Source organism: Alligator sinensis, unplaced genomic scaffold, assembly GCF_000455745.1.
Source record: "Alligator sinensis unplaced genomic scaffold, ASM45574v1 scaffold157_2, whole genome shotgun sequence".
Lineage (NCBI taxonomy): Eukaryota > Metazoa > Chordata > Crocodylia > Alligatoridae > Alligator > Alligator sinensis.
In genome coordinates, this window is record NW_005842107.1 from 109,223 (window position 1) to 123,839 (window position 14,617).

At 42.0% G+C, this 14,617-nt stretch overlaps 1 protein-coding gene across 2 annotated transcripts in view; it reads left to right on the forward strand.

Moving 5' to 3' along the window:
- Window positions 1-14,617, forward strand: part of STAG2 (stromal antigen 2) — a 116,169-nt gene that overhangs the window by 57,476 nt on the left and 44,076 nt on the right. For both annotated transcript variants that reach the window (XM_025205184.1, XM_025205183.1), the window contains exons 3-6: window positions 2,691-2,769; window positions 4,252-4,413; window positions 9,870-9,966; window positions 11,008-11,084. In XM_025205184.1, coding sequence (XP_025060969.1) covers window positions 2,691-2,769; window positions 4,252-4,413; window positions 9,870-9,966; window positions 11,008-11,084 — 415 coding nt within the window. The remainder of the gene's footprint in view (window positions 1-2,690; window positions 2,770-4,251; window positions 4,414-9,869; window positions 9,967-11,007; window positions 11,085-14,617) is intronic.

Below are 14,617 nucleotides of genomic sequence, written 5' to 3' on the forward strand. Positions count from 1 at the left end.
CCCTGCAGTCTCTTCTCAGCAGGACTCGCATCCAGGATGGAACTGCCGTGATTCTTCTGTGCATGTCCCCACCTGGGCCTGGGGCTGGTTGCTGTCCCCTCCCTTCCCTGATCTGGCCTTTGCTCCTTGGCTGCCCCAAGTGAAACCTCGGCCCCGGTGGCTGGGAAGGTGCAACGGGATCACAACTTGGCAAATTAAACCTCTCTCCCCTGTTGAGGCTGCTGCTGGGGCTGGCCATGTCCCCACAGCTCCAGCGGTGAGGGGGTCGGGGGATGGAATGGCTGGCAGGGGCTGTTCCACTCTGGTCAGGCCCACCTAGGCTGGGGTCCCCTGGGGGGGAGAGCAGAGAGCATAAACCCCCTCCCTGCCCCTCTTGCTTCAGGGGGCCATGGTTGGTCAGCATCTGGCCACGCCTCCGCTCCTGCTCTGGCTAGAGAGCAGAGGGGTGGCGCCAGCCCTGCTCTCTGAGGCAGATGCCACAGCCCAGCCTAGAGCTGAAAAGCATGTTGGGATGCTGGGGGACTCTGATTTAACCTAAACCAGGAAGGGGTCTGGGACAGAAGTTCCATAAACCGGTTTGACCTCAATTATTTAAGAATGTTACTACATTCAACCAGGGTTATCTTAAACCAGTTTCAGCCATTTTGAAGCTGCTTTACGTGCACTGAACTTATGTTCTGGTACAGGTTTAAACCAGTTTCTGATCACTTAAACCATTTTATGTGTAACTTCTGTCTCTAGGCATAAGGGTTAGGACTGATTTCAATCTATCTGAATCTTTTAGATTGTAGAGGTGCACCAATATATTGGTCCATATCATATCAGCACTGATGAAAGGGAAACTTGATGTTATTAGCAGTTGGCTTTTTTTGGCTGATATAGCCGATTTTAATGTCATCGATAAATGCCGCATGCACGCACACAGCTGCAGCATGCATGTGGCCAGGAATGCAGCTCAGCGGCTTGGAGGGCAGCATCTGGCCAGTAAGTCTGTGGGGGGGAGGGAAATGTGTGGAGGGGCAGATTGAGGCCCCCAGGGTGAGGGAGGAAGCTAAGCAGGGGCAGGCAGCCTCTTCCCGTGGGCGGCTCATCCAGGGGCAGGGAGGGCGGGTCCTGCTGCTGCGTGCACCCCCAGGGGAGGCATGGGGAGCATGTTCCCTCTGGATTTATGTGCCGGGTGAGGGTAGGCTGCGGTGGTGGAGCTGTGCTGTGACTGAATTCAGGGTGGGCAGGGTTGGGGTGGGTGGCAGCAGTGCTGGTAGGAGGACTGCCTGGGGAGTGGGTCTAATTTTGGGAAGGCTCTAGCCCCCCTCCCAGTGCTGCTGCATGCCTCAAGCACAGCCCCAGCCCCCCCCCCAAGAGGTTGGCACAGCTTCTGAGCCTGCAGCCCACCCTCGCCCTACACACAAATCCAGGGGGGGCACATGCCGCTCCTGTAAGTGTGTGCAGTAACGGGAGCTGCTCTGTCCCTGGGACGAGCCTCCCATGGCTCTGTCCTGTCCTGTCCTGCCCTGCCCCACTCCCACCCTCACCCTCACCGTGGGGGCCTTGATTTGTGCCCCCCACACCCATAACCCCACACAGATCTATCAGCTGGACGCTGGTCTCTTAAGATGCTGGGCTTCATATCAGCAATTGGATCGGTATCAGCCAATTATAGCTGGTTAATAATTGACATTGGTATCAGCCAAAAAATCTTTATTGGCGCACCCCTACTAGATAGATTTTCAAAAACAGGAATGACAAAATAATGATAGTTCTAAGACTTTAATGATTTTTTTTAAGCGTGATCAGGGCTTCAATTTTCTGGCTGTATTAGTACCACATGAAGAAGCAAATGTGGAAAAACTTTCAGTTTAAATCGCCTTTTCAGATGATTGCTTAGAGCAAGAGTCAGGATACATAAATTACAAGGTCAGTGACAGTACTGACTTGGATATATTACATCATCTCTATGTATGAAAACATGCACGTAATAGTGTTCCAAATTTTGTACTTAACAAGGACTGTAAACATACTATATATATGAAACTTGGTGAAGTTAATAATGCCATAGGGGTAGTTAACTCCTTCCCCCCCCCGCCCCCGACTCCTTAAGTACATGCAAAGCTCTTTGTTAAAATAAAAGTTTAGAGAATTCTAACTGGTATTTTATGATTCTAGCTTGAATTTACCTTCTAAGGTAAATGGCTTTTGAATCGCTGTATTCACACACCTCTTAATATAAATAGAACTCTTGTTGATGCATACACATATTTCATGAACTTACCAAGAGAACAGGCCTCTTGGTTTTTGAGGCTGAGGCAATCTTTTACTTTTTAGGCAAGCGTTGCAGATGTTGGTAAAATATGGAATGTGGTTTGATAACTGAAGTATACATGCAAAACATCAATCAACATTCATGTTCTGTGAAGAATCTAGTAAACTCCTGTTTCACCGGTTGTTTTCTTACTTATCTTTTTCTCTTTCATCAAAGCAAGAAATCGAATATTTTGTTTGGTTCATAATGCAGAAAAACAAAAATTATATATTTATTCATCTACCTCTGAGTGTTTAAAATGAAAGGCCACATTTAAATACTTGTTCAAGTGGAGTTGATATGGTATCTTTATTGAAGATACAATTTCAGCTCTACTATTTATATTGCTGGCTTCCAAGGAATTATGTAACCATGTGCTTTGTCTTTTCAGGGAGTCTGAAACACACTTTTCTTCCGATACAGACTTTGAAGATATTGAAGGAAAAAATCAAAAACAAGGCAAAGGAAAAGTACGTTTAGTTAATCTGGGATAATGCTTTTTTGCTGATGGAAATGAACAAGCACTTGTTTTGGTGCTTGTTAGTTTTCTGTATCATAGTGGGGAAAATTGGCACGTGAATAACTCATACCTTTTTAAAACATCTCAAATGAAGAGAGTTCATATTCCTACTTGTATTTAAGTACAGAGGAATATATTTTCCTTTTAAATGCATGTTACTAAGGCAGTGGTTCTCACCTGGAGTGCCAGGCACGTTGGAACTAACCCAGGTAGAACTGGACCGTATGCCTCCGTTTTCAGGAGGCTTGTTGGAGTCGAACCAGGAAGACTCAGTGGGGGTGACTCCCTGCCTGTACAATGTAATGCCAACAGGCGCGCCTTTCTGTAATAGCTGCTTCTCAGTTCGGCTCCAGAGTGCCTTCTGAAAACAGATGCAAGGGACACTTCCACCTGTCTCGCGTGCTTATTTCTGGGAGATGCCATGCAGGGTTGACCTGAGGAAGGAGGCAGCAAGACCACATGCTCCTGTCACAGCCACTTCCCCATCTGGCTCTGCAGGAGTTGTGCAGTGAAGTTTGACCTGGCTGTGGTGGCAGTGGGATGATTGCAATATGACCCTATCAATTGTTTACGTATTAATAATATCATTATAATGTGTATATTGTGCATAATATATTTAAATTCAGATTTTTTAATAGAGTGCTGCTACATTTTGAGAAGTTTTGGAGGGGTACTTTGAGTCTAAAAAAGTTGAGAACCACTATAGTAAGGTATTGTCAAAAAGAAGCTTTAATTTTTCTTTTACTTCATTCCACTGAAGCGGTATCTAAGCTTAGATTACATGCTGATAAACTTAGATTATATGCTGGTTTTGTTTATTGGTCAATATAATTTTGGTGCTCTTCATGTTAAAAGTACTTACAAATAACGAAACTCAGCGAAGACTTTTTAAAACTTCCAATAAAATTTCTAGCTGAGGATTCCTTTGTCCTAGCAAACAAAGATAATTAAAAATAAAGCTAACCTAATATTTTATTATTATAACAGTTGGTACTTTTCCCCCCTAACAAGTTTATTTTATCTGTGTACTCCTCTTATCTGAACTTTTTTCAAACCTACTACATTAATTACTCCCTGTATATCTGAATTACCTGACAGACACTCAGGAGAGGAATGTCTGTTTTGGAGTATATTGTAAGAGGATTTCAGAAGCTGTTTTACTCATTTACCCAGATTTTTTTAGCACGTGGAAAGCAGCTTAATAAAGTTGTTCTCACTAAGTACAAATATTATATTGCTGACATTTTAAAAATAAGTCTGTGTATGACTACTTTCAGGTTAGATCCCATTTTCAAATAAAAGAAGTCATAATAACTCGACTCTTTAGAAATCATTGTTTACATAATAAGGAAGTCTTAGAGTTATTTGCATCATTATTAGTTTCTGTAGGGTGATAACTTGACAATAATTTAAATCCCACTTTTGTTTGCAGACTTGTAAAAAGGGGAAAAAAGGCCCAGGGGAAAAGGGGAAAGGTGGAAACGGAGGAGGGAAGCCTGGTGGTCCAAATCGGATGAATGGGCATCACCAACAGAATGGTGTGGAAAACATGATGCTGTTTGAAGTAGTTAAAATGGGCAAGAGTGCTATGCAGGTAAGAGCTGCGTCTCTGTGGGACTTGAAAGGATTTTAAATTTATGCCAGAATTGATTCTTTGCAAAAATAATAATAGTAATAAAATCAGAGCAGACTTTTGTGCAGTCTTTAATACATTTTAACGACGGGCATTTAAAAAGTCCTATGATTGCTTAAACCCAGATTTTGCAACATAAAGAATATAAAGTGAAACTGACCGTTTCATTGTCAGCAAGAATATAGGAAGTAAAAAGGGTGTAAATAATGACAATAAAAATGACAATCACTTTTATAATGTAAGGGGTTACATTATTAACCTCCCTGAGGATGTGTTGGTTTGCACCTTATCTTGCTAAGTAGCTTCAGATGACTAAATATTCAGACATGCATAATGTTGATAATTACCAAGATGGCGAATAATAAAACTGCAGTTTTAAATGGCTTGGTGGTTACCAGAGCTCAATAAACGTTTTAAAAGGAATTAACTAATGACCAAGGGTAACTCGCATATTCCTCTTTTTAAATAAACGGAGGTAAAAAAACAGAATTAAAATTCTGTCATTGTTTTTGCTGTAACTGAGCAGGAGCTGGTTTGGATCCTGGCCAGGAAATTTCACTCTGTGATAAGTTTCTGGAGTAGGCAGTCCCCGAGTGATCTTGTAAATATGGTTATGAGGTTTGTGCGCAGAAACTTTCCAGAAGAAAAAGCTGGTTTGTTGACACCAAGACATTTCTTGGGACCATGTTGATTTTGACATATCTTCCATGGATGACTTTAATGGACCCCTGTCTGCCATATTTACCCCTCTGCCTCCTTGGCAGAAAGACTGTTCGAGGGTTGGTGCCTTAAGATGCCACGCCTTCCTCCTGCAAAACTTAATTGGGGGCTGCAGAGCTTGGGTTTCCAGGTAGAATTGCATTAAAAAATTGTCCAGGCAAAATTAAGTTTATTTTAGAACATTTTGGATTTGAAGGGGTGGGGGGGATTTTTTAATTCCTATTTTTTTCATTCTGATACAGAACACTTTTTGGAATTCCCACAGAATGAAAATTCCTATTTTTAACTAACTTGAGCACCACATTTTTTTCAATAGGTAGATATAAATCCTTCAATAACCTATCTAAACTGGTAAAATAAAAGTACATTTATTTGAAGGTTGCTGGCAGCTGTCTCTCCGGATCCCTGATGGAGAGAGCCTTGTGAAAAGAAGAGTTAAGAGTGGTTCATAGTCTTAAATTTGGTCTCCTGGAATCATGAATTACTACTGGGAAGTCTGCCTAAAGAGGCTCCATTAATCTCTGGATGCCACCGTTTCAGTGTTACATACTCTTCCAGAGCTTTGTCCGTGAAGCACAGGAAGGCTTCTGTTGCATAATCCCTTTTCCTCTAATTGTATGAATACGTAAGACAACTGTCAGGGTGGAAAGGACCAGATACTGGGTTTAGACATCCTTTCATATTGCTATATTGGTGAGGGTGGCTGTTTCAGTTTCAGGTTTTTGCTAATGTTGACCCTTTCAAAATAAGTAGGGTTTCTCCTCCTAATGCAAGAGGTATATGGTCCCACTAGGGGAAATGCCTTACTGGATTTGGTGTTGGCTAGGGGGAAGGACCTGGTAGGGGAGCTGCAGATTCGTGGTCACCTTGGGGACAGTGTCCACCAGTCAGTTGAATTCACCATATGGCGTAGGGTGGGTAAGATAACTAGTAGGGTGGAAGTGCTTGACTTTAGGAAGCCTAACTTCAGTGTGCTTAGGAGTTTAGTCAATGACGCACTGCAGGAAAACAGTATTGGCAAGATGCGAGTCCAGGAAGGATGGTCATTCCTAAAGAAAGTGATCCTTTGGGTGCAGAGGGAGACTATCCCAGTACGAGGGAAAAGGGAGAAAGGAGCCAAATAACTTCCTTGGCTAAACAGGGAAATCCAGGGAAGCCTAAGAGTAAAAAAGAAGGCATATAGGCAGTGGAAGCAGGGGGAAGCTACCAAGGAGGAGTATGCCTACTTGGCCTGCACTTGCAGCGAGGCAGTTAGAAAGGCCAAAGCAACTACAGAGCTGAGGCTGGCAATACAAATTAAAGACAACAAAAAGTATTTTTTTAAGGTATGTAGGGAGTAAAAGGAAAACAGAGGACAGCATAGGACCTCTACTGAACAAGGAGGAGCAATTAGTGAAAGACAGGGGGGACAAGGCTGAGCTATGCAATCAGCTTTTTGCCCCAGTGTTCCTGAACAGGGCTCCAGATAAGTCTCCTAACGGCTTCTTAGATGGGCATCAGAGGGACACCAGCCTACCAGCTGTCGACGCTGACTTGGTGCAGAGTTACTTGGATGGACTGGATGTGTTCAAGTCAGCAGGCCCGGATGAGCTGCATCCGAGGGTACTAAAGGAATTGGCCAGTGTTATAGCAGAACCACTGGCATGGCTGTTTGAGTGCTTGTGGCACTCAGGTCAGGTCCCGGAGGACTGGAAAAGGGACAGTGTGGTCCCTATTTTCAAGAAGGGGGAGGAAGGAGGATCTGAGTAATTATAGGCCAGTCAGTCTCATCTCCATCCTTGGAAAGGTCTTTAAAAAGATTATGAAGAATCATATTTGTGGAAGTCCAGCGGGAAAATAATGCAGCAGGGAAACCCGCATGGATTTGTAGCAGGGAGATCTTGCCTGACCAATCTGGTTTCGTTTATGACAGGGTCACAAAATGCTTGGACGCAGGAGTAGAGGTGGATATTGTTTTCTTGGACTTCAGCAAGGCCTTTGATACGGTATCTCATCCTATTCTCATAAATAAATTAAGAGGTTGTGACATAGATGTTTACACGGTCTGTTGTGTGACAAATTGGCTTAGTGCTCGCACCCAGAGAGTGGTAGTAGATAGGTCAGTATTGACCTGGAAGGATGTGGGTAGTGGGGTTCTGCAGGGTTCGGTCCTTGGACCTGTACTCTTCAATATCTTCATCGGTGACTTGGATGTGGGAGTGAAATGTACTCTGCCCTAAACTGTGGAGTGAAGTGACACTTCAGACAGTAGGGAATGATTGCAGGCAGATCTGGGCAGGTTAAAAGAGGTGGGCAGTACACAAGATGTAGTTTCAACAAGGGCAAGTGCAGAGTGCTGCACTTAGGGCGCAGAAATATCCAGCACATCTACTGGCTGGAAAGTGACCCTCTCAGGAACACAGAAGTGGAAAGGGATCTCAGAGTCATAGTGGACTCCAAGATGAACATGAGTTGTCAGTGTGACAAAATCATCAGCAAAGCTAGCCACATGTTACCATGCATCAGCAGATGCATGACAAATAGATCCAAGGAGGTGATACCTCCCCTCTATGCAGCTTTGGTCAGACCACAGTTGGAGTACTGAGTCCAATTTTGGGCGCTATACTTCAAGCAGGATGTTGATAGACTCAAGAGGGTCCAGAGGAGGGCCACTCCTATGGTTAGGGGCTTACAGGACAAGCCCTATGAGGAGAGACTGAGGGACCGGGACCTCTTCAGCCTACACAAGAGAAGGCTGAGAGGTGATCTTGTGACCACCTACAAATTTCATTAGGGGGACACAGCAAGGAATCGGAGATGCTCTGTTCACCAGGGCACCTCTTTGGGTAACAAGGAACAATGGTCACAAACTGACGGAGAGCAGGTTTAGGCTAGACATCAGGAAAAACGTCTTCATGGTGAGGGTGGCCAAAATTTGGAATGGGCTTTCAAGGGAGGTGGTGCTCTCCCCTACCTTGGGGGTCTTTAAGAGAAGGCTGGATAGGCATCTGACTGGGGTCATCTGACTCCAGCACTCTTTCCTGCCTAGGCAGGGGGTCAGGCTTGATGATCTGTTGAGGCCCCTTCTGACCCTAGCATCTATGAATCTATGATTTTTAAGTGTGGTGATACTGATACATAAAACTCTGTGGTGCTTTAATTTGAACAGCTCTTAGAGCTGCTCTAATTAACACACTGCTCTCCCCCCTCCTCACCACACCTTCACCCCCAGAGCAAATGGAAAAGTGCCCTTGATGCCTCAGTTGCAAGATCAGTGGTAGCCTCCTTCAGGATTCACAGACAGCAGTCATCATCATAAGTTGCTGGCCTCAGAATAAAATATAATAGAAACTTGAACATCTTTGAGTGGGGCAAAAATGGAAAAGTTCAGAAAGCAAAGGATAGTAGGGCTGTGTGAAGCTTCAGTCCCTGATTTGATTCAGCAGAGATGTGGCCCGATTCAGTGGCCGAATCTCTGAATCCGAACCGTATCGGGGACCAAATAAAAGGTCCGGATAGGTTCAAAGTTCTCTGAATCTTTGGAAAAGATTTGAGAGAGCTTTGATTTGGAAAGTCCCCAGTGGCTGCAACAGGGAGCTGCAGCCGGACTTGGAGCTGGTAAATAGCCCGCCCGCCACAGCTCTAGCCCTTTAAGAAAAAAACCCTGGACTCACTGCTCCTGCAGCAGCCTTGGGGCTTTGGGGGGCTCATGGAGAGCCCCCCACACAGTAGGTGGCAGCGGGGCTTGCCCCCCCACTCAGCAGCACTTTCTGACTTGGGGCTTTTTATTTTCAAAGCGCTGGACCTGGGGCAGGCACGGCAGCCATTGCCGGGCTGGTAGAGTGGGCAGGGGATGGGCCTGGGTGATTTAGAGATTCAGCAGCAACTGAATCTCTGAAACACATTGGGCCGAATTGATTTGGCACAGTGATTTGAATCACTGCCCCCCCCCACAATCGGCTGAATCTGAAGCAAATACTAGCCGCTTTGCACAGGCCTAGTAGTTATATTGGTTCAGAATGTGAAAAAATCAGCGCTTTAAGAGAATGTGGACAAAAGTTCTTGTGTAGAACCAACAAGCACCTCCTTTTGCATTTATTGCTTATTCATATTCACAAGTTTAAGCTATACCGGCAAAAGTTATGCCTTGTATCATTCAGATGTCTCTGTTGGGGCATTAGCTGATACAGCCCTATAAGTATATTTAAGATAGCAAATTTTTAAGTGTAGAACAACATCTTAGTCTTTGCCCCAGTCTTCAAGACCTCTTGTTATAGCATCACATAGCTGATATTCAAGGAACAGTTCATGAAAAGTTCAACGTTTTAGGGAAAATAGGGAGTTCCTGGCAGTCTTACTCTGGAAGTAGGTACTGAAGTGTGGACTCCAATGAAGTACCCGGAAAAAAACTGCTTTTGTAGATTAAGAAACATTATTTTGTTTAAAACTTAAATTTTCTTCTAAGACTGTATTAGGAAGCATAATAATGTTATGCTGTAGTCATTTGTTCTGTTCATATTGTATGTGTGTGTATATGCATATGTTTTGCAGGGGTAATCTGTTAGTTTTAAGAGTTCCATTTGCTAATAGATCAAAAAAATTACATGTGCTTTTGTGTGCTCCTGACGCTCAGTAATAGGTTATTTTTTGCCAATTTTTAAAAAGAATGAGTTAATGTTTTGTTTTGTTTTGTTTTGTTTTTTCCCCCACCCTCCCAGTCTGTAGTGGATGACTGGATAGAGTCATACAAACATGACAGAGATATAGCACTTCTTGATCTCATCAACTTCTTTATTCAGTGTTCAGGCTGCAAAGGTAAGATGCATGTTGATATACTGCTGTACGTTACACCTGCCCATTTTCTTATCATTAGGGCTAGGGACCTACCTAAACTGGGGTGAGGTGAAGGGTTTTTTGCAGCACACAGAACCATTTTCACGAACATTTCACAGCAGCCCTGTCCCTCACTGATGATTGGTCAAGAGGCCCTGAAGGCCCCATCCATTGCTACTGATTGGTGGAGAGGGCTGTCCTTCTACTTTGTCTACCAAAAAGATGTGGCATTGAGTAGTGATATTTTGCAGGCCTTCATTCCTTCTTCAGCTGCTTGTTTGCCACTTTGTTGGGCTGGAAGGGTTTCTAAAGATTGATGGACGGGTATTTCCCTGGTTATGGGATGTGGGCCTACTGCCCTCACAGCACTTCTGTTTTTATTGTCTTGACTTGAAATTTCTATAATGCTCTTGAATTTTATTTTGGTTGATTTGATTTTATATTTTTTTGTGGTGGAGAGGAGGTGGTAAGAAAAAAAATATTAAGATGTAATGTATTCTTAATGTCTGTTTTTTTTGAGATTTTGAGTTCACCCTATCCCTCATCTTTAATTTAGAGTTATGAGAGCTTGTGTCTCAAAGAACCTTGTCCTTTTATGTGAACTTGGAATTTTGTGGGGTTTTTTTTTTTTATTTTTGTAAACTGTAGGTGGGGGTAGCAAACTATAAGGTTAAAAAATGACTGTGTCCATTTTTCTAGATGTGGATACCTTTAAATATTTTAAAATCAAAGCTTTAATGTACCCTGAAGTTATTTTCAGTTTGAAGGGAAATTGTTTTTTATATCACTGTCTATGGGTATGATATTGGTTCAAACTCTGTACTTTAATAGTGCTTCTAAATGCAGGCAATAAATATGTGAGATGAGATTTATTTTTGTCTGGCTGTGTAACTTGAACATGACAAACAAAAAACTTTTACCTATATTAATTGACAGGTGTCCAATTAAATTGTTTTGGGTAATATGCAATCTGTCATTCCTCTTTCATATCTACAGTACTAATCTAATGTCTGTGAATTGTAGGAGTTGTTACGGCAGAGATGTTTCGACACATGCAAAATTCTGAAATAATCCGAAAAATGACTGAAGAGTTTGATGAGGTAATGCTTTAACTTCCAGTAATTTCATGTGACCCACAAAGCTTTTCAATTTACCTGTTCACGCTGCTAGATCACATTATTCCCAGAATTAAGTTTCAAAAATGGATGATCTGTTAAATTCACGAATAGAACTTTGTAACTGGTTTTAATGACATGTTTCTTGAGTGAAAGTCTTGAATAATTCATGTAATCAAAATCATGATATCAATGTAGAACTTTATTTTGTACATTGTTGTACCTTTTGAAGTCAAATTTGAATTTGATGTAAGTATGAAAAATACAGATCCCTTACAGGAAAAAAGACAAGATGCATTAATGCAATATTATTTCTTTAAAATGGAAATTGTGAACCTGAAACCTCATCATGAGGAAGAGCTCTTGAAAGCTGTTTGAGCCTGATGGCACTGTTGGGAAGGGAGGGACAGGGGAGCCTTTTCAGTAGCATCAGCCTTTCAGAATGTTAAAATTATGCTTCCAGCTTTGTGTGCTGCCAGGTTATTTGAAATGTCTGCTTGTGTTAAAAAGTGAAGTTGAAACTCTTACATCTAGGCACAAATTTAATTTCAGTATAGTAAAAAAATGATACTAAAAACGTTAGGTTTTTAGCTTACAGAATAGCACTATTATGGATGCAGAAGCAAGTTTTAAATGAGTCTAAAAGAAAATAATCTTCTTATAGCATCTTGGTCTTTGCAAACAATACCAGCAAGTATCAAAGGTCCCAAATTGACTTCTCTCATGTTCAGACGTAACAGGCAGTTCGTTGTTAGCCTTGTGTGGCTGTTTTGGCTTAGGAAGTTTGTCTTTCCTGTGAAGGCTAGAGCCATGTTCATTGATAGACATTTTGGTGGTGGTGACTTATTTCAGTTGCAAGACTGAGGATCTTTGGTCACCAGATTGTCAGCCAGATGTTATCCAAAACGGAGTAATCCTTTATTTTTTGAAGGAAGCAGTTCTGTATAGTTATCGAGCTAGTCTGGTATTCTCATCCTGCCAAGTTGTTGATGTTTGAAGGTCAACGCAGCGTTTATTCTGTGGTAAACCAGCTATCAAAGCGCTTGTACTGTTTTAACAAAGACAGTCTGTTCATCCTTTTATCAAATGATGCCATAGTTATGTGTTGTTTCAGTAGAAATACATTGAGTACAGTACACACGTCTTTCACTAGGGGTAAAATATATCCCTAGATGCACCTCATTTGCAAGGAAAAAACAATCAGCATAAATGTTTTCTGAAGACTAATAGCCTTCCACTGTTTTCCTTCAGTGGCATTTTCTGGAATTTATTTTTCTCTAAAAATAAAAATGTAGATGTCTTTGGAAGAAATGTTTACAAAAGGTAGTGTTCTTTTGAAGAATTTTCTGATTTATATTCTCTGATTATTCAACTAACTTTTACCATATATTTATCCATAGTCAGCACAGCAAGCCACCCATCTTGGCTGAGGTTTCTAGGCACCATGATAATGAAAGGGAAATTATATACCCCAGATACCAGACTTAAATTTGTTTTGAACAAGAATAGGTTGTCTTAATCTTTGGGTGTCAGTCAGCTTATTTTATATGTATACGTGGGGCGCTCTTATATTTTCAGGTAAATATTTTTTTAAAGTACTGTGTATTCCATCTCTATGCTTACTGCCTACTTCACTTCACTGCATAGCATGAGTCTAGCCCCAAATAGTGGTTCTGTGTATAAACAGAAGTTCTTGGCATATTTCAGCCTCATGGGCTACTTTGAAGCTTAATTATACTTTGGTTAAGAGCATGCTAACTGTAACAGTCTTTTTTTGTAATTTATTGCACTTGGTTTAACTGCATCTGAAACAGTGAAAGAAAAGCAGCTGTCAAGGTGCTGCTATTAGAAGCTTTGAAAATGAAAAAACAGGTCAGTACTGGGCCTGCTAATACTAATACCGTGGCACTAACTGCTGTAATTAATGCTTGTTAAGTTGACTGCACTGTCAGTACTTTGTACTTAAAGAGCATTATTTACATGGAGTTCATATACTTAGGTACTTGGCGGTAGAGGTCCAGGTACTTAAAGTTCTAAGTCTAGACCGTTAAACTGAGGAGTCTGCTTACTACTCACTAAATTTATTTTACAAGCTTTATGAATCCTTAAATCCCAATGACTTGAATTTCGTTCATATCATACTGATGGTTTTCCACCTTTTTGATGGTTTAAAATTGCCACCTTGTTGGTTATTGCCTCGAACGTTGAGGTGAGTCAGTCTGATCCGTGATCATTCTTGCCTTATGTTCTAATAAAATAAGGTTGCTTTAAAACGTAATACAACACTTTTGCCTAAAATGGTAACAGATTTTTCTCAGAAATCAGTGTATAACTCTGGATTTTATCATTAGCCTTAGGCTCTGCAAAGTAAAATGAAATTTTTGTCATGTGTCAAAAGATGTTCACTTACTGCTTGGGAATAACTGTAGGCATTCAAAAACGTTCTTGTTTATAATCTCTGCCAATAAGACCAAATACCCTTTCTAGTTTTGGACTTTCTAATTGGATTATACTCTATATCAAAACCTGTTTCTTATTAAGTTAGAGTTCTAGTAGCAGAAGGATTGGAAATAATGTATGTGATGAGTACTTATGTTCTCTTCTGTGTTCCCATAAAATCCTCTCATACTGATGCTTGGAATTAAAGTCTACAAAGTATTGTGGTTTCTTGCTCAATGTTAGATCAGGATGACAGCCATTCAGTCCTTCTAAGTGCACCTTAACGTTCCTACAGAAGTGTAATGTTGGTAGTGTGTTAAAGGGCGGGGGGGGGGCACTGCAGAAGTACTTACTGAAGGCAAATGAGAAATCACTTGTCAGATTTACTTGTTGTCTGGACATAACTTTGTGTTTCTCTCAAGAGGCTTTGAGAAGTCATTTTGAGGCAGAAAGGCTCTCTGTGCATTCATTGTTTTCACTGGGTGGTAGTGGAGTTGTTTGTAGCATCAAGAATGTTCAATCTGATGCACTGATGGCTCTTGATACCATTATCTCAGCCGTGATTCCATGTCTCATGAGCATCGCGTCTAATGTAGGAAATATTTATGTGGCACTTCTGGTTAGACTAGATGAGGGGTGCTTAACCCCTAGTCCATGGGCCAGATCTGTCCCACAGTGGTGTCATCTGGCCTATGAAACTCCCCAAGAGTCTGGGAGTTTGGTAGCAAGAGAGCAGTTGCAGCATTAATTGCTGCTCTCTTTGACTAAGTACAGACTATCAAAAAGCTTGAGGCTAAATTGATTCAATATTAGCAGGTTAGTTTAAACTGCGTAGATTGAGCTGAGAAGCATGTGAATAGATGTTCATTTTTGGTTCCAGAAATGCAGCCACATGCATGCAGTGGCTCAGGCCAGAAGTTGGGGGTGCCTTCCCTTCCCTTCCCTTTGGCAGTAACTGGGCAGCTGGGAGGAAAGCCCTCAGGGGCTTTTTCCCCCATCCCTGCTTGAGCTGAGTATGATGCGGGGGAGTTTAACCCCCCCACCCAGGGTGTGCCTAGGGAGGAGAGGAAGTAAGAGCC